At 46.3% G+C, this 18859-nt stretch overlaps 2 protein-coding genes across 6 annotated transcripts; one reads left to right on the top strand and one right to left on the bottom strand.

Moving 5' to 3' along the window:
* Window positions 1-66: 66 nt before the first annotated feature.
* On the bottom strand, window positions 67-15392 carry LRWD1 (leucine rich repeats and WD repeat domain containing 1). 4 transcript variants are annotated; one of them, XM_065852947.2, is made up of 16 exons: window positions 15264-15392; window positions 12994-13140; window positions 10708-10942; window positions 9629-9748; window positions 8341-8493; window positions 8114-8254; window positions 7135-7476; window positions 6397-6523; window positions 6042-6151; window positions 5384-5591; window positions 3773-3845; window positions 3531-3671; window positions 2761-2858; window positions 2095-2256; window positions 1264-1409; window positions 67-441 (listed from the first exon to the last, which is right to left on the bottom strand). In XM_065852947.2, the coding sequence occupies exons 2-16, from the start codon at window positions 13071-13073 to the stop codon at window positions 301-303; spliced, it is 2277 nt and encodes a 758-aa protein (XP_065709019.1). In that variant the 5' UTR covers window positions 13074-13140; window positions 15264-15392; the 3' UTR covers window positions 67-300. The 4 variants fall into 4 exon arrangements, with proteins under 4 accessions (XP_065709019.1, XP_065709016.1, XP_065709017.1 ...); XM_065852944.2 differs by lacking the exon at window positions 15264-15392 and adding an exon at window positions 14559-14823; XM_065852945.2 differs by lacking the exon at window positions 15264-15392 and adding an exon at window positions 14559-14823 and having other exon boundaries at window positions 12994-13136.
* ALKBH4 (alkB homolog 4, lysine demethylase) lies at window positions 15336-17498 on the top strand. 2 transcript variants are annotated; one of them, XM_065852949.2, is made up of 3 exons: window positions 15336-15464; window positions 16137-16334; window positions 16788-17498. In XM_065852949.2, exons 1-3 carry the CDS (start codon window positions 15363-15365, stop codon window positions 17427-17429), a joined length of 942 nt encoding a protein of 313 aa, XP_065709021.1. In that variant the 5' UTR covers window positions 15336-15362; the 3' UTR covers window positions 17430-17498. The 2 variants fall into 2 exon arrangements, with proteins under 2 accessions (XP_065709021.1, XP_071672932.1); XM_071816831.1 differs by having other exon boundaries at window positions 15347-15464; window positions 15919-16334.
* The last annotated feature ends 1361 nt before the right edge of the window (window positions 17499-18859 follow it).

Genomic DNA, 18859 nt, shown 5'->3' with positions numbered 1-18859 from the left:
CTGCTGCGTGCGAGTGGTAGATGAACCCTCTGCTCTTCCTTTTCAAGAAGTCTAAGCACTGCCAACTGAACTGGTAGTTTGTTTTATTAAGTGTCATTTCTATAAAACAAATGCACAAATTGTGAAAACTTACAGTAAAAGAAACCGGATGTTTACAATGACTTGGTAAGTTTAACAAACTCTCACCTTTTTTTTTTCTCTTGCATGTAATAGTGGGTTTAGAAAACGTCATGGTTACATGGGTAACAGTCACTAATACTGCACTATTGCAAAGCACGGGAATGAAACTCTTACAAAGAACTATGACTTCTTCCAAATTGCTGTTATGTTTACACCAGTTAGAACAACAAGGTAAGTGAATGTGGGGTCTGATACCACATTGTTTATTAGGATTTCAGTCAGCTGCTCCCCGTTCACTCGAAGCTCTGGCCACTTGAGAATCTGTGAGGAGAACAGAGTTTGGGTAGGAAACAAAAGGTGGTTTTGTCTCCGAAAGTGGGAGGTTATTGATTATTGCAAGGCCTGGTTTGACAGTTGGGTTTGTGTGGAATCCACTTCCCAAACAACCCGGAGAAGCTGAACCAAAGGGTCTTTGCCTGCCTGAGGGAGATGGTGCAACTGTATGATGCTGCTAAAGGAGCAGGGTTTAATGTAGAGGGTCTTGATCAGAAAGGGAAAAGTGAAAGCAGCTGCCCCTCAGTCCTGGAGGAACCGACTGTTGACTTGGGCAATATGTTTCCGAAAAGTTTATGGGACACGAGGTCACCTCATACCTCTGTATAAGGGCAGCTCAAAACCAGGCTCTGGAGTGGGAGCCTTTGAGTGTGTCACCGTCCTTTCAGAGCTCTCATCATCAGGGGAACAGTACTTGCCCAAAGGGGAACTATCTCTGGAAGCCAGGCAAATACTAAGCCAAGAAAAAGGTGGTGTGAGTATAGGGAAGTGGTGAAACCCATCAGAGAAGTGGTGTCTGCATGCTTGTAGTGGTGGGCTCTCCAGTTTAACCCACAGTTTTTCAGAGGGCCCTTCTGCTGGGAAAAGCTGCCGAGCTGCAGAACACAGGAACAAATAGACTTGCTTTACAGCTCCTAATTCCTGTCACAGTTGTGTTTGTGGGAGATTTGAAATATGGGCTTGGTCACGCACTGGAGATTGCTTTTAATTGCTTGTGTGCGTCAGGTAGAGGAACCATGAGGTGTGTTCTGGTGTAAACGTGCTCAGGAGCCTGGGGTCAGCTCCACACAAACAGTAAAAGAGACCAACCTGTGCAGGCGGGATCCTCTTGTCTGAGCGTTTGCCCTTTGCAGAGTTCCACGCTGTGGTGTAGTTTGAGAGGCTGTACATCCACACACTTCCATTCTCATCACCACAAAACACGTATTCTTTTGCTGGAAGACCAGAAGAAGCAGCTGGAAAACGAGTGTGGAACCGAGAGTCCATTCTGCTGTAAAGCAGAGCTCAAGAAAGTGCTATAGGGTTCCAGGGGAGGATGTTACATTTCAGCAAAATTCTGTTTCCAGCAAAAACATATTAATCTACCTCACCCTGAAAAGGTAAATTAATTTAGAGATAAATTGGCTATCTTACTCCAGCACAGAAAAGCTAGTGGTAAATGTTTTAGGATTTCTTCCGACTTCTTGGTTTTGCAAAGTGGTGATTAAATCCAATTTATTTATTTATTGTTAGTTTTAAAAGCCAGCTGGCCTGTGCATGGAATTCCTGCTTTACTTCAGATGCACTAAGGGTTCAAACGGCTCTAGAAAAACTACATGGCCAAAGCCATCAGCTCTTTGTGCTCTGAAAACCTGTACAGGACTATGGTTGGTGTAACATTGTAAGCCTGAGTTGTTCCCCCATTATAAGGCAGAATATATCTGCATTTATGTGTTACTTATATTATTTATATACCACTAGGCTGTTGCTGCACTGTATTGGAGTGCAGGGGGTTGAGGGCTCTTGTTGCTCGCAGAGTGCAGACTAGTCTGAAATCCTGCTCCTCCAAGGGATGCTCAAAGTAAACCCCCACCCATGTGGCCATCTTTGCTGCAGTGACTGCTGTGGCCTTGCCGTGTACCCCAAAAGGCCTCTGCCTACCTGGGCAGGTGCTGAGTGTCAGGTAGGACATGTCTGTCGTGGACCACTCCAGCTCAGCTAGAATAACCGCAGACACCGTTCGCTGACATCCTTTCCCCTTCGCATCAAAAGAGCGACTCCAGCTCCACACGTAGATGCAGCCCGGTTTAGAGCTCTTGGAAACTGGGGAGGGAAGAGGGGAGAGGCTGTGTCAGCTGCTGAGCAGTGAAAGGTCACAAGCCCAAGGTTGGCCTCTGGTCAAGGTGGTCCAGCCACAAAGTGGCTTTTACGATGTGGGACCTGATACCAGCAGCAGCTGTTTCTACCTCCTTTACCTTATTTCAGAATAACTGGAGGCTGCAGAGGGATTTTCAGTCCTGTGCTTATGTTCCTCAACAGTAGAACAAGCATCAGCTATTCAAAAAGACCCAGACTGTGCTTTAAACACTCTCAGATGTGGGAATCCCCAATTCCCCTGCAAAAAAACCCTACTGCTGCCACCAGCCCACATTTTAGGGAACGGTAAGTGACCCTGGGAGATAACTCTGCCCTGTGTAGCCCTCAGAAGTCTCCAGAAGAGGTAGTCACACCCCACTGAGTCCCTCTGCTCCGCATGCTGCCTTCAGCCTGGTGGATGCTGAGGTCCCTGACTGTTTTTCTGGATTGGGCTATTGTGTTTATACTCACCAATGACATCATCATTCAGAAAAGCCAAACCGTCAACCCTGTGGGATGTTGTCATGGCTCCATCCTCATCAGGAAACTGGAATACAGCTTCAAAAGGCCTGGAGTAGGGGAAGAATGGGAAGAGTAAAGTCCTGAATGGGCAGTAGTGGAAGGGCACTCGGGTACAGAAATTCATGTTAGTAAGTCTCTCGCCAAACTCAGATGCATTCCAGTTTGACCTTAAGCTTTTGGCCACCTGGGTTTATTAATACAGCAGAAGCTTGTTTGCTTAAGAGACTACTGGTTTACTTCATCTGTTTTTGTAGGCATCAGGATTAGTACGTGTCAGCAGGGCATGGCTTCCCTCGCTTCTTATGTAATTTTTTCTGTGCTCCCACGGAGTGCCAGTTTCCTGGGTAACCTCACGTCCCAGAAGCAGGGCAGGCCTTGTTGTGAGACTGGAATTCAATGGAAGAATTTACACTCCTTTACACTAATTCAACATAAAATGCCCTTAAGTTTTAGGGTATTGTATTGCACTCAGGCCAGCCCTCCTTCACAGCAGCCTGCAACAGCTGTAGACTGGAGCATCGATACAAACCCAGGGCTGCTAGCTTTGAACACTCCTTTAGCATTATGCTATTAATAATAGTATTTTTTCTTGAGTATGTTAAATTTGGTAGGACACGCTGCTTTTCTTGCTTGGACATCCTCGGTTAGCAGTAAAGCCTTTGCTAGAACTACTTTTTGTTATGGAAAGCAAATGCATGCCACCAACTTTGGGTTCTCACCTGCTTTTTTGCTCCTTATCCAGTTTTATATTCCAGGCAAAGCAGCCGCTTTCACAGCCAGCCAGCAAGTACTGATCTGGGCAGGTGGGGACCAGGGCAATCCGTAAGGGGATGGAGAGCACCTCCAGCACCAGCAGCTGGCTAGAAAAGAAGGCAAAAAGAGAAAACAAGCAGTTAGGTGGTGCTGCAACATGATAGTTACAGGCTCCTGGACTGGCCACATCTGGTTTTTGAACCTTTACCTTGCTTTGAAATTGTAGTCACAGTCTGGAATCCCAATATCCCAGAGTGCAATTCGCTTGTCATAGGATGCAGCTGTGGGACACAGAAGAGAAGCAGGTAGTGACACCGCTGCTCATCTGGCTCTTCTTGTGCTAGCTGGCAATTCTACCTGTGTCACAGGCTGTAACACGCTAAGCCTGCGGCAGCAGAGAGCTCATTAAAGCACAGCAGCAGTCACCGAGGCTCCTGGCTCAACACCACGTCACAGACACTGTCAAACATGCACAGCTGGAAATTTGCATTCTTATCCTGTGCTCTAAGAGGAGCAGATAAAAGAAAGTTTGTTTCCTGGTGTCCGTTATTAAGTTGTGGCTTCACAAGGTCATTAATTAGTGCCCCTTTGAGCTCATGTCAAATCTAAAATCTGAGCTCCAAGTGCTACTCTCAGACAGACATGGCTTACTGTGTTCACATCCACAGCAGCTCCCATTGGAAAAATTATGTACTGATGTAAAATGTGAAAGAATTTTAACGTCTTTGTCACCAAGCTGGTAAGACTGACAGCAGAAAGAACCCCAATAGATTACTCAGGGTAATCTGGATCCTAATCTGGTGGCATCCCTCAGACTAAACAGGTTAGTGTCCAGTCCCCAAACAGCTATGCAAAGACTGTCCCTTTATTGCTATAAATTTTTTTATGCAATAAAATGAGCCTTGCTGTCCACACCATTCATTAATTGGATGTGCTATCAACCTCCTTACCCCTCCAGGCTTCTGCCTTTTGCACTCTCAAGCTGCTTCTTGAAAAGTATACACTACAGATACCTGTGTTTTAAAAAAAATTTCCACTTTTAATGGTTCATAACACTCTAACCACTCCAGGATATGGGTAATTTTAGGCAAGAGAAAGAAACAATGTGCTGTGGGGTGCAGGTGTGGCCTGAATAGCTCTGAACAGCTCACTTCACAGGCCTGACAATGCAGCTGCAATTTGTAATATGATGGTTCACTTCCCACTGGTCTGTAAGGCTCAGCCTTTGTGGACCCTAGTGTGGCAAAGCTCTGTTCTACCTCAGGACATGAATAAAAATGCCTGATGAGGCACAGAACTCAAAGATTTTCATTTATTCAAAAGCAATTAAGCGCATAGTTTTGATCGTTAGAAAAAATGAAATCCAACAGCCCATTTTACGCTGCATTGCCCTGTTGCCATGCTTGTGAGAACCCTGTCAGCCAACGGCTCGCTGCCTGGCCCCCAGCAGACTGCCCTGGCTGCCATTCTTCTTACTCATCCCTGCAGAACGGATCTGCTGCTGAGCTTGTTTGTGGCTAATGAGTGCGTGACAGCCACCCTGAAAGCTACCGAGAGAGGAACTGCTGCACCTCAGCTGAAGAGTCAGGCTCTGTGGCTGCAAGAATTTGTACCTTCTGTAGATTAATGCCACATCAGACTCACAACAATATCTATAACGTCTGCCCGTGCTTTGTGTATATGTGTGGGGTCCCTGTAAATATTCTAAGTATTCACCCACCCACAGCTGCTTGCTCTGGTGACAATTCCCCTGGTTAAGGAAGCCCAGCATTTTCTAGATTAGGTCTTAAAGCTAAAGAGATTCTGAACCAAGACTTACTGAAGAGGTGAGTTTCTCGAGTTGGGCCGAAGCAGACAGTAGCAATAGGCTTTTTATGAGCCTTTATCTCTCCATAGCAGAAGTCAGCCGCCACGTGAATCAGTTTGACGATCCCTCTCCTCCCAGCAGCAGCCAAGATATTATGAGATTTTTTCCGGCCGTCGCCAATTACCATTGTGAGGGTTGTCCATGCAACGCTGAAAAACTCCTAGGATAGAAAGAAACAAAAAGCATGAAGGAGAAGAGCCAGCAGGATGGCTGTTAGCTCAGAGATAAGACAACTGCCACGAGAGCTATTCAGGTGAGATGACACAACTATTCAAGACAGAGCACTGAATCTCAAAACAACCCTCTGAAGAACACAAACTATCACACCAGAATGTTTATTCCTCTGTGCTGTCATGCAGTCTTAGCAGTCTGTGTGCCTGTGTGAGGAGAATGGAGGCAGACATGTTTTAAACTAATAAAAGATTAAAACCAGACTAAAAGGATAAGCAAGAAATGTTTACTATCTATTTTCATCCTTTTACAATCTATCCATGCTAATGTCTGAAACCCTTTCAGAACTGTTTGTAATATATATTATGTATACAACTGTGTAACTGTAGTGGATGATGGTATTTCCATTCAGTGCTTACTCTTCCCACTTGCAACCTACCTCTGTCACCACCTTATACTTTTTCAGCACTGTCCCCGTCTCACAATCAATCAGACAGACGGATTCCCCTCCACATGTTGCCACAGTTCTGGAGGAGCTCACAATGGGATCTGAAAGATGAAAAGAATAGATGAGAAGTTCCCATGTTCACAGATAACACATCAAGACTGCAGCTTATCACTGCCTGGTGCTCTCCCAGTCTCCTGTTTTCAACGTCGAAGAAGAAGTAGGTAAGCAAGTCTCTTCCTGACAATGGAGACTACAGCTTGAAGGAGCAGGGGTCTAACGCATGGAGTCCGCTGGGATTCCAGAGCCGGGTGGTTCTGGGAATCCTGCAAACCTCTTTAGAGCTCACCTTTCCTGGCTCCACAGTCTAGCAATGGCTCGAAGACACAGGACCAGAGCTGCGTTTTAAAATCCTCGCGGCTGTTGCCTTTACTGTGACACTGAAGAAAATGCAATGGCTCTGCACTGACATCCTCCTACAATAAACCATCCACATTTAGAAAATTCATTCCCCTGACAGCAGTTTGCCTGTGACTGCCTTGACAGAACCCTCTACTGAGCACAGGAATCTGAGTTAAAGTGCAGTATTTTTCAGCCCTTCTGTGCTACAGAGAACAAGAGAGATCGAAATGCCACCAGTGCTCAAGACTCCTAAACCAGCAGGCAACTGTTGAGAAAAGATGTGCCCAGCAGACCCCAGCAGTCACCCCCATTTCCTGCAGCAGAGAAATGTGAAAAACCCTTTAGATCCCCACTGGTCTGAGCTGAGGGGGAAACACGTTTCCCCATGCAGCCATTGGTTTGACCGGAGAGCAAGTCATGCCAGTCCCATTTCTAAGAACAGTCTTGCAGTGCACCACCTCAGAGCGCTGGTCCATCCATCCCCTGGCAGGGGATTCACTGTCTCCAGGGAGGCCCTTCCCTGACGCCTCTGAGAGATTTAAAACAACAACAAAAAACAAAACAAAAACCGTAACTCACAATATATCTGGTCAATTATGAGCTCCAGGCTGTGTAGAGCTCTAATGAAAACTGAATGCGGCTCCTCCCATCAAACCAAGAGTCCCAAGGGGGCTGATGAACATACCTTGCCCTTGGAGATCTTCACTGGGGTCAAGCTAACAACCCCGTTGTTCTCCTCCTGGCTTTTCTGTTCCCCTGTCAGCTGGCTGGATCTTCTGTTGCTTTGCCCCTTGGGAAACTGCTCTCCATTCTTATGTGTCCCTTCAGGTCCCTGCTCTGGTGTTGCCTCTTTGGCTGGCTGGTTTGATTTTTTCGGTGTATCAGGAGCTGGGTCATCCTGCACGTGACTGGACTTCTGGGGATTAACTACAGCCTCCTCCTCGGTGTTTGCCTGTGACTTGGACCTCTTGTTTCCAGAGCCTGCTTTTGAATTGTTTCTTTTCCTCTTGTTGGGTGTTACTGTGACCTATAAAGCATGCTGTCAGTTCTGCAGAAGGTTTCTAGCTTCCCTGAGATGTGCAGATGATTTATAAGTCAGAGATTAATTATTCAAACACAACCACCCTCCCATGGTTGCAGACTGGGATCCAACAGAGTCCAGAGCTGCAGAGTTCCTAGAGGCAGAAACTAATGAAAAAATCACACAGCCAGCCTCATTTTCATCTCCCTTCCCTTGTCCCTGTTACTTCCAATTTATATACAATGTGGAAAACCAAATCTGGCCCACAGACTGAGGGGGTTCAGTCTGCAGCCATTTCAAACAGGGCAAGCACCATCCTAGTCTGGCCATGCATCGGCCCAGTTCTCTCACTAAATATATCCCTTCCTCAAAGGAGAGGTGGAGTCAGCAGGACTATACTCATGAAATCTTTTGGGTGTTCTACAAGAATGGAAGTTCTCTCCTCTTGGATAGCAACTCAACACTCACACTGCTGGGAAAGCTTCAATCTGGTCATAAAAAATAAGCCTTGGCTGTTGAACATAGGCTGGAGCCTAAGCCTGCCCCTACAATTACCAAAAAGTCATAATGTGAACTCACATGTGCTACTGAATTCATAAGAAACAGAAAGGACGTTGTTAACGTAACTGGAAAAATCACCTACCTGACCCACATCCTCTGTAGCTTCCCCAGGGCTTTCTGTCATTTCTTCCTCATCCTCATCCGTCTTCTCCTCTGGTTCAGTATCTGTGCTTAACTCCAGACCCAGTGACTGTGCCAGAAACTCTTCTGCAATCATTTTCACCTTAGAAGCAAGTATGTGGATATGTGAGGCTTCAGGCTGCAGAGTCCTCGCCTGAAGGACAGGAGGGTGAGTGAAGTGTAACCTACCCGCCAGCGGGTGAATTCGCTGAGTGAGCTGGGTCCATATACTACATTGGTTTGTACTGACTTCAGGAACTTTTTCTTGACAGACTTCACTTGCTCAGCCGTGTATTTCTCAGGAAGTTGGTCACGGAAGAATTTTTCCCAGTGCGCGGTAACCTAGGCAGAAAGGCTAAGTTTGTTCAATAGAACACTACAGAAAACCAGAGCAGAAAAACACAAGGGTACTTGTGAAAGCAATTAAGAAGTTGCCAACCCTGAGGCTCTGCTATGCATGTGATGGCACTGCTTCCATTTATTTTATCAGTGTTCAAACCACGACTTCAGCTAACAAGAAACCCAGTGCCTCTGAGCCAAGCTTAAGCGAGTGTGGCTAAGCAGATACTGTCAACACGGACCCAAAGCAATGCCCATTTTTGTGTCTCTGGATCCATAGCAAATGTTCTTACGGAGTCTTACACTGTGCTCTGCTAACAGAGAGTACCTGACAGGCAACTAATTTATCATATCAGGCACAGGATAACTGGGATGTTTTGAATTTTCTTATAGTTCAAGCGCATGCATGAGCTGGACTGATGAACATGTCATCCCCATTTATAAAGACATCTGGACCCCAAAAGGCTTCTAACTATGGGTACAATCATGCAGATGGCTCATCTATCAGCAGAATTTCCCGTTTGATGGTTTCTGGTGGGCAGTAACACACTTGTAAGCATTCGGACCCAACAAACATTCTACATTTAGATATGGCAGTAAGAACTGGTCAGCCAGGCACAAGGCAGCAACATCGCGGAAAGGTATCTGGGGCACAGATACCAGCACAGAATGAACACCACGGGGGAGCACTTGGTGTCTCATTAAACAGCCGACCATGCCCAGCTGCCTGGAAGATAAGAGGGTGAGGAACCCTCACCAAGACTCTTTGAGGTATGAGGAATTACACAGACAACACTTAGCACAATAAGCCATATAAGTCTTCAGTATTTGATCTCTCCACCACTGCTACACACAGGGAATTAACAAGATCAACTAACGCGAACATAAATGGTAACAGCACTACTGCACAAAAAAACGCTTTTTCATAATAAAAAAATAATATTGCTCAAGAACACAAAGCAAAGAGAATCAGTCAGGAGCTAAACTGTGTACACAAATGAGTGAAAATACAGTTCCAAACACACAGCTGAAGATCATACCAGAATTATTGTTAACCATTTGATGCTTGTTTGCAACTCTGTCATTATTTAGTTGCTTCTCAGGCATTTAGAGATGAAGAAAATATCACACATCTTACCTTGCTGGTGAGCTTACGACTGTTGACACGCCTCACGTGATTAGCCAGTTTGGTTATGTCCTTGCCATTGAGTAGCCGAAGGTTTTGCAAGAGAAACATTACTTTATAGTCATCGTTGAGCTAGAAAGAAAAGACATCAGAGTTACAAAAGTCATACACATAGTACTTGCTCCAGCTTTAGTCCTTTATTAAAATACAGCCAAGGATAAGAAGAATGTATTTAGACAGGAAAAGCCATTTTGTAAAATCTTCCCCGCATTTCCGACTTGAATATCACCTTTTAGTTGTACATTAACGTTCTCCCATGAGTTGGGATCCTCAACTGCAGACAAAGAAGTCCCGCCTCACACTTATGCAGTACTAACATCCAACAGAAGGTGGTGGCGGTGTAACCAGGCTCATCTGCTCCGGTTTGAAGTGCAAGGAAGGTTCTCTGTTCACATCCTTTAACTCTGAGAGCATCTAGGACAGGAGGCCTGTCCCACCTGTTCCCCAGTCCAGTTCACCACACAGCCACGCACACACTTCTGCCACCACACAACAGCGAATAAGCACCTGAGGACAGTGATGGTGGCTCATGCCAGTTTAAAGCACAAGTAAAATTAGTTTTGGATGCTTAAACTGTACAGTCAGCAGAGTTGCTTGGGAGAAGTCAGAAAAACTAAACTAGACTAATCCCTAAGTTTAATCCCTCATCAGAGGAGCAAGTCTGCCCTTCCAGAGCACAAGGGGCACTAAAACTAACATATAATAAGGACATTTCTGTATGTCATTGCTGTATTTTGCACAAGCATGAGCCTAAGATATCCTGCCTCATAAGCGACCTAAAATGGGACTCTGGCCTGAAGAATCGGGGCTTCAAGACACTCAGATTTTCATATCTGAGTGGTTTTCGGTGAGTCACTTCTGCAGACTGGGAAATAGTGGCACAAACGGGTGAAGCAGCGCAAAAAGACTGGCTGCTTTCTCAAGTGCCCTAACACATGCTGCCTAAGAACATTATATTAGAACAAGGTACAACTGCTGTTGGTTTCTCCCTCTGTTTAGTGCTTAGCTCATAAGGATGGGAGGTAACTCACTGTCAAGTACACGTTGTTCTCGTAGGTTAGCTCCTCGAGCAGTGGGAACTGTTTCAGAGCAGTTACATCTTCCAGTTTGTTGTTATTGCAGTTTAGGACACGCAGATCAGGCAAGGTTAGACTGTTGGGAAATTTGTCGAGTAAATTATCAGAGAGGTCCAGTTTCTGCAGATGCCTCAGACGGGAAAACAAACGCGGGTCTAAGTCTCCAGTCTTCAACTGTAGCTTGGACAGGCTGAAAACAGAAAAGAACGTGAACTTTCTGCAGCTCCTTGGAGAAACAAGTGCTGACTTTCACAGGGTACAAGGTCCCACTTGGTGGCACCTCTCAGTCTGGCACAACTCACTGAGTAAATCCGACCAAACCTGCTTTCTCCTGTCTGCAGTGTTCCTGACTGCAAGAACACATGCATGGAAAATACTCTGTGTATGAGCTAATAGACACCATCAGAGACTCAAATCTACCAAACTGTTTGCAGCACAATTCATCTGCGATCTGGATAAACCTCCTGTGGGTAATAGAGCTGGCTGTGAGCAGTGAATCACCGGAAAAGTTCTTATTTGTAGAAAAAAAAAATCTCCAAGAATGCTGGTACCTTATTGCTTTGTAATGTAAATTCAAGAAAACAAGCCGTGGCGATACAAGACACTTATTCACTACACCATCAGTCCACCCTGTCCACAGAGAAGGCACTATTATTATTTCACTCATTTTTCTGAATTCATAATCTCAAAAGGCTAGTCCTGCCCTCACTTCACGCTGGCACTTGGACTCACACAACAATGTGGCAAATCAGATCAGTTTGCTGATCTGGCTCAAAACTTTCCTTCTCTGCATTAAAAGTTCGGGCCAAGTGCAGAATAGGTCCCCAAATCATTTGGCTGTTTTCAAAGAACTAACTTCACCAAAAAAAAAGTGGCTCTCCCAGTTCTTTTACAGTGAGTTTTGCTGCAAAAACTTCCAATGGCAACTATGGAAATCTACCTCACAAAATTTCAAGGTTGCCACCAAAACAGGCATTCTGTCCTGAAAGATGAAGCGGTAAAATATTTGTGAGGGGAACAAAACATTCTTTCTCTGTGAAAAAGTGAAAACTGCGTATTATAAGAAGGGTCATTTAGATTTGATTAGACCATTTAGCTGAGCTCCATCGGGAACTTCTAGGCCTGACAGCAAATGTCTCTTGAGGACACAAGCGTGAGTTCCTTTAACAAACACAATCTCCATCTCCAACGGTTGGTAAAAAAAGGCCTTCTAAATATAAATGAAGCATGAATAAGAGAGGTAAATAAAATTAGGAAGCAAGACCAATTCTCCTTCACTTACCATCTCAGAAGCCCTAACCAGTCAGTCAAAGAATATAAGAAAAGCTGAGCAGAATTCAGGTGGCAGCAAAGCCGAGTGTGAATATTGTGTCATTTTGTGAAGAAACTCAAAACAGTGTTCCCCAAGTGGGTGTCCTGTAATCCCACCTTTCAAAATCACAGTACAAAGCTGGGTGGAAAAAGCCCCACTCTAGACATTTGTTACTTCAAACATCTCAACATCACTTTGTTACCCAGATTACCGCAGCCTATAGTCTTCACATAAACATATATGAAATGCAAAACTCTTACATCAGCAACAAAACCAGCAAAGGTGCCAGCTATCAGCTACCTGAGTCACTTGGATTGAGCAGTTCTAGAATAGCAAAATTCCACTGTATTAAATATATGGAAAGACATATTCTCCATTATCTCTGCTAAGGATCTGAACAACAAAACTGATTTTAGAGGTTTCTAAGTGTGTCAGAGGTTATTATCCCTCTCTGCAATGTTTGAGGTACTAACATAATTGGATTTAGAAGAGATGAAAAGTGATGGAGAGTGAGGAAAAGGGAGGAGAAATAATGCCCAAAATCTTTTTAAAAAGAGGCCAGAGAGATCTTCTTATTCACATTAAGCAATTGCTAGCAAAGACAGAAGTGTTTTGAAGGTAGGGAGCATATTTTAGGGTTAAGAAATCAGGATCCAGACTTAAGCACTTTTTACAAAAGAAGGTGGCAGCATATATACAATATAAATTATATAAATGTTGAACTGGGGTGGCAACTGCTGCTAACCTCTCTGGTGAATGCAGTTCCACTAGTGCTCACTGATCCTGCACTGAGAATGCCATCTCCTGTCCTGGGCTTTGTAACCGCCGCTCCATTTCAGTAAAATTGCTCATGGGAAGAAAGACAAAAAAACCCCTGATTGCCCAGGCTGAATTCCGCTGGAATTTTCCACGGGCCCGCCTGCACTTACTTCAGCGTCTCGATCTTTCGGAGCCTCGTAGATCTTGGAACCGCTCTTTCCAAAAGAAGTTCTGTAGTAATTTTTGACATTTTTGATCTCCACCCCTCTGTTGGAATCGCTGATCGAGCAGCTGTAGGATCTCTTCTTGCAACCTTCCTGGTCAAACAAACAGGAGTAAGAGGAAGCCCTTTCAACTGACTCCAAAAGGGGAAAAAAAGAAGCGTTATGAGGTTAGCTACTGAATTTGCTGCTGTGTTTGAAGTCGCCTTTTTCACATTGTTGAAATGAAAATAGCAGAGATTGCTATTACACTGGGCACCCACTCGTAGCACACTGACCCAACCCATCTCCAAAATATCAGCGATATCTCTCTTGGCTATTAAAGCGACACACTTGCCATAGATGAGAACTGTCCGTGGGCTGATGGCACCTGGGACTAGGACGGTCTCACAGTCACCTGTTTGTACCTCTCCTGCACAACAGGGCTCTGTTCCAAAAACTGCGATATGCTTTCCAATAAACAGCAAAAATAAATACACATGCTGCGAATGTCTTCCTCCCAAGGAAATGACACACACTCCTGGCTGACAATTTCTAAATTCCCTAAGCTTTTGGAAAACTGAATTAAATCCCGGAAATGCAAATACCCACCAATCATTAATGTAATTTCCTCACCAAGGAAAAAGAAATTTAAAATCAACATTCTGTATGTTATTGGTAATTAACAGATGTTTTCATGCATTGTTGTGGATAGGACAGTACACACACAGATAACACTGATATTTAGAATAACAACACTGAAAGGGCCAAAGTAGCTTCATGAAATTACTATTCGTGGCTTACCACTCTGACACAGCTTCCAAGAGAGAGAAATAAAGACAAAAGAGCTCCAAGGCCAGGCTCACAACTGTCCTTTTGAGTTAGTCTCAGCGCTGCCTAAACGCCACTCCAGTAAATCGTGAGAAACACATGAGGCACTAAGCTGTCCTTAGGCTCGACTTCAGCACCATAACACACCTACAGTACACAGACCCATCGCTTTGTTAACACCTGTGAGCAAGGAGAGTCCGTCCTGCATGAAATATTTTACACCAGCATAAAGAGCATTGAGCCTGAAAAACAGTCTGAACAGCAGCTGTTCAGGGTTTGATCCTCCGAGTGACAGAGCTGTCACTGAAAGCCAACCTACCCGCCAGGCTCTTACCTGCTGAACACAACAAACCTCTCTAAGTTCCTGTAAGAAAAATTTGACACCAATGACTGTCGATGCTCCCGTCACCTTCTTTTTGACCACCCCGACACCTCAGACACAGCTGTGTCACCTGTGACACCACGGGAGCTGCAGGGACAACCAGGACATAACACGTTGTCCCCAATCACCACGGGTGACACTGCAGAGGCACATTCAGTTACTCTGGGGCCTGACGAACCCCACAACCCAGCCTAACCAGGAACTGCCATAATCTGGCCAAATCACATAACCCAGCCTAACTGGAAACCCCCATAACCTGGCCTAACCTGGAACCCCCATAACCCAGCCTAACAAGGAACTGCCACCCAAGTCAGCCACCGACCTCCTCCTGCCCCACAGCAGCACCTCTCAGGGTCGCAGTCGTTCTGTCGATTTGGCCAGACTACCGCAGCAGAGAATAAAATGAGTTTAGTTCTAATCACCCCACAGCAGCTGGGCCTCGCCTAAACCCAGGAGAGCCCGGTGCCACAGGCGCTGCCCGCTGCACGACGCCGCCACCGCCATGTGGGGGATGACAACGACAACCACGCCGGCCTGTCACCCCATCCAAGGATGCGAGGCGGCCTCGGCGGCCCCTCAGCCCGCGGCAGCCCCAGGGCCGTGCCCGGGCCGCGGAGCACCGGCTGTGGGGCGCAGGCCGCGGCACCGCCCGCGGGCAGGGATGTCGGTGCTGGCTTCGTGCCGAGGCGCCCAGGTGCGGCTCCGGGCCGCCGCCTCACGGTGCCCCCGCGCGGTGCCGGCTGCCCCGAGCCCAGAGGCGGCAACGACGGCCGGCGGCGGCCGCGGCCTGAGGCGCCCCCGCGGGGTGTGCGAGCTGCGGCCGGGACTACAACTCCCAGCAGCCCCCGCGGCGCGGCCGAGCCCCACACCACTACTCGGCGCCGCGGGGGCTGCTGGGAGAGCGAGTCCGCGTTCCCCGCCACCCCCGCTCATCCGCCCGACCGATCGCGCGGCTTGGGCCGAGCCCGTGTGCCCTGTCGCCGGCTCGGCCCCGGCCGCCCCCCGCACCTCCTCCGGCTCCCCTCACCTGGTAGCGGGGCCGGGTGGCGGCGGAGGAAGAGGAGACAGGGAGAAAGGGAGGGAGGAGTGGAAGGGGGGGCCGTATCCTGAGCGCAGCCGGGCAGGGATGGAGGCGGCGGGCTGCAGCGAAGGGCCGGGCTGCGGCTGCAAGGGGATCCGCTCCTGCCTGCTCTGCGAGGGGCCCGCGCAGGCCGCTCCGCCCCCGCAGGTACCGGGGAGGGGGCGTTGGGGCGGGGCCGGCGTTGGGGCGGGGCGGCGGAGGAGGGGGCGCTGCCGTGCTCCCCAGAGCGGGGTTCGGCCGGGGTGGGGGACCCCCCTGGCTCCCCATCGAGACACTGGGACCCCCGGCTGGGGACAAACCCAGACCCCCGAGCTGGGCTCAGGGACCTCCCCGGGGTATCTGTGAGCAGAGCCCCTGTGGCTTCACCTAAATAACGTCCCAGATGCACACAGTAGCCTTGCAAACCCAGACAGGCCTTACTCGAGCTTCATACATCAAGAAAAGACAGCTTAGCCTTTTGGCCTTGGCGATTTTTATCAACTTTCCTCATTCAACATGTATTGATATGACAAACCGTATCTCCGCGGCCAGCTCGAGGAATACCAGCCATTAATCTCCTTATACATTTGGCACCGAGGATGATCTGTTCTTGTCTTTGCAGGATAAAAACATTAGAAAGTGGATTCACGCAGGCAGCTGTAAAATAAGCAGGGAAGAGTTGTTCCCCAAAAGCAGCTGTAAAATTTCTCATGTCTACAAGCATCCTGTACAGACGGTTTTCATGCTGCAACGTCAAGGTCACAGGGGTAAATAATGGAAAAATCTAATTGTGATAAGTTTATCCCCACTGCTTTTTCTTCTCCATCGTTATTTCCACAGGGAGAAGATAATTTCACTTACTGTCCAGCAACAGGCCTGGCTAAAGGAAATGAGCGCTCGGAATTTGCTGGCTGGGCATTTCCATTTCCAGGGGTGTTTCTGACAGAGGAGTTCATTAGCAAAGATGAAGAGTCGGAGATAGTTGAACTGATGGATCGGGATGACTGGAAACCATCACAGTCTGGCCGAAAAAAGCAGGTTTGACTTTAGAAGTGCATTTGTCCTTAGTTCCCTCTGGAAAAGGAAAGCTGGTTTGGGTTAAAACGCAGAACGTGTACAGGTTTCACTACATGTTTTCCTTTGGAGGGTTATCCTGAAATCAGTTGCAAGAGTTGTAATTAAAGTCGACTTCTTGCAAAAATATATGATAGTTAAAACAAACAGTATTTGATATAGCACAGTGTTCAGGCAATTAAGTTCACACACTCTCCAGGTGAAAGAAGGGGGTGGTTTGGTTTGTTCCTACTTTACAGGTGAGAAATCTAATTCTAGAGAGATTAATGTAGCTTCAGCAGGTCCTTTTGCAACCTGGTGACTATAACACAACTCAAAAGTCTTGGCCAAGAGCCCTGTAGGGATCACAGCCTCTTCAAAAAGACTTTTCACAGATTTTTCCCTAACACTAGCTTTTCCTTTTTTTTTTTCCAACAGGACTATGGACCTAAAGTGAACTTCAAGAAACAAAGGCTGAAAGCTGGCAGCTTTACTGGTTTGCCAAGTTTTAGTAAAAAGATTGTAGCACAAATGAAGGCCTGCTCTGTACTAGGCGGTTTCTTACCTGTTGAACAATGTAATCTGGACTACATGCCAGAAAGAGGTTCTGCCATCGACCCACATTTTGATGACTGGTGGCTTTGGGGAGAGCGTCTGGTTAGCTTAAACTTGCTCTCAAAAACCGTGCTATCCATGTCTTGTGAGTCAGAGGACAGTATCCAATTATTTCCCACTTTCAGCAAAGAAAATGGGGAATTAAGTCCCCCTGGATCTCTTACACAGACGTCAGCTTGCAAAAATTCAGGCGAAGAGGGAATCAACTGCGTTTTATCCCCAAGGCTTGTTCCAAGTAGAGAGGTGACTGTTGCCATTCACCTACCCCGACGGTCTCTGGTGGTGCTGTACGGTGACGCACGGTACAAGTGGAAACACGCGATTTACCGCAAGCATATAGAGCATCGCCGAATCTGTGTCACGTTCAGGGAGCTGTCTGCAGAGTTCAGCGCTGGAGGAACGCAGGAGGAACTGGGTAAAGAACTGCTAGAAATAGCTCTTTCGTTTCAAGGAAGACCAGTGTGATCAGCAAGAGGAAGCTAGAATTGTATTTTTATTAGGAAATTTTAAAAATAAAGTACAGAATTTGTACAACTCGGTTTATTTCTGAAGTGTGTGTATGGAACCAGGTGTTTGCAGTAAAGGATAAGTTTCTAACCACAACCTGGGGACCTTCAGGATGTAACCCTCCTCGACATGATTCCATAGGGGGAATGGTAGGGTTCAGTAATTGTAAACATTTAATACTCACAGTTTTACAACCAGAAGATCAAGGATGGCTAATGGGAGGAACCTGGGGAGTTCGATATTGGGAATCCGGAACAGACAGAGGGGGATTAATACGAATGAGTAAACAAGTAATTACCACACCACCACAAGCTGTAGGGCCAAATATAATCACAAGAAAAGATAGAGTAAAAGCAAGGAGAATAGTACAGTTGTACCTCTCCTTAAGGAAACCTTAGCCCCGAATAAGAATCCTAATATAGATGAGGAGAAGACTCCTCTGTTCAAACTAATGCAGGCAGCCTACAATACCTTGAATAATACTGACTTCAACATGACCAAGTCCTGCTGGTTGTGTTACGATGTTAAACCTCCGTTTTATGAAGGAATAGCCCTAAGTGGTACATATAAACTATCTAATTCAAGAAACTACTGTAGGTGGGAACAAAGGAACGTGGGAATCACTCTTCAACACGTAAGGGGGCAGGGGACATGCCTAGGAAAAGTGCCACCTACAAGAGAAAAGGTTTGTAGTTATAAAATAGACACAACGATGATAGCTTCACATAAATGGGTAATACCAGAAACAGGTGGATGGTGGATATGTTCCAGAACAGGATTAACCCCATGTGTATTACTGAGAGTGGTTAATAGCAATACTGAATTTTGTATTCAAGTTTTAGTGGTCCCACGAATACTTTATCATTCTGAGGAAAGCATGTATATGCATTGGAGTATTGAAAATCATAAGATCCAGAAGAGAGAACCTATAACAGCTATTACTATAGCCACATTAATAGGCTTGGGAGTAACTGGGGCTGCAACGGGAATATCATCTTTAGTTCACCAACAAGGTTTTACCTCTCTCTGAGCAGCTGTAGATGAAGACTTAGAAAGGATTGAAAAATCTATTTCTTATCTTGAGAAACCCTTAACTTCCCTCTCTGAGGTAGTCTTACAAAATTGAAGAGGGTTGGATTTATTATTTCTGCAACAAGGAGGGGTATGTGCAGCTCTAGGAGAAGAATGTTGTTTTTATGCTGACCACACGGGAGTCGTACGAGACTCCTTAGCCAAAGTAAGAGAAGGATTGGCACAAAGGAAGCGAGAGAGAGCAGCTCAACAAGGATGGTTCAAATCCTGGTTTAATCAATCACCCTCACTAACAACCTTGATTTCCACTCTATCAGGGCCTTTGATAATGTTAGTTTTAACATTTGGACCATGTA

This window comes from Patagioenas fasciata, chromosome 19 (assembly GCF_037038585.1).
Source record: "Patagioenas fasciata isolate bPatFas1 chromosome 19, bPatFas1.hap1, whole genome shotgun sequence".
Lineage (NCBI taxonomy): Eukaryota > Metazoa > Chordata > Aves > Columbiformes > Columbidae > Patagioenas > Patagioenas fasciata.
This window is presented reverse-complemented; position numbering and strand designations above follow the sequence as displayed.

Excerpts from the sequence above, each read along its gene's own strand:
- LRWD1 (XM_065852947.2), bottom strand. The coding sequence starts at position 13,073 with ATGTCAAAAATTACTACAGAACTTCTTTTGGAAAGAGCGGTTCCAAGA. Across the intron at positions 6,524-7,134 it reads TGAAGATCTCCAAGGGCAAG|GAGGATGTCAGTGCAGAGCC; the intron begins GTATGTTCATCA and ends GGTTTATTGTAG. Across the intron at positions 2,859-3,530 it reads GATAAGGAGCAAAAAAGCAG|GCCTTTTGAAGCTGTATTCC; the intron begins GTGAGAACCCAA and ends CCCCTACTCCAG.
- ALKBH4 (XM_065852949.2), top strand. The coding sequence starts at position 15,363 with ATGGAGGCGGCGGGCTGCAGCGAAGGGCCGGGCTGCGGCTGCAAGGGG. Across the intron at positions 15,465-16,136 it reads AGGCCGCTCCGCCCCCGCAG|GGAGAAGATAATTTCACTTA; the intron begins GTACCGGGGAGG and ends TTATTTCCACAG. Across the intron at positions 16,335-16,787 it reads AGTCTGGCCGAAAAAAGCAG|GACTATGGACCTAAAGTGAA; the intron begins GTTTGACTTTAG and ends TTTTTCCAACAG.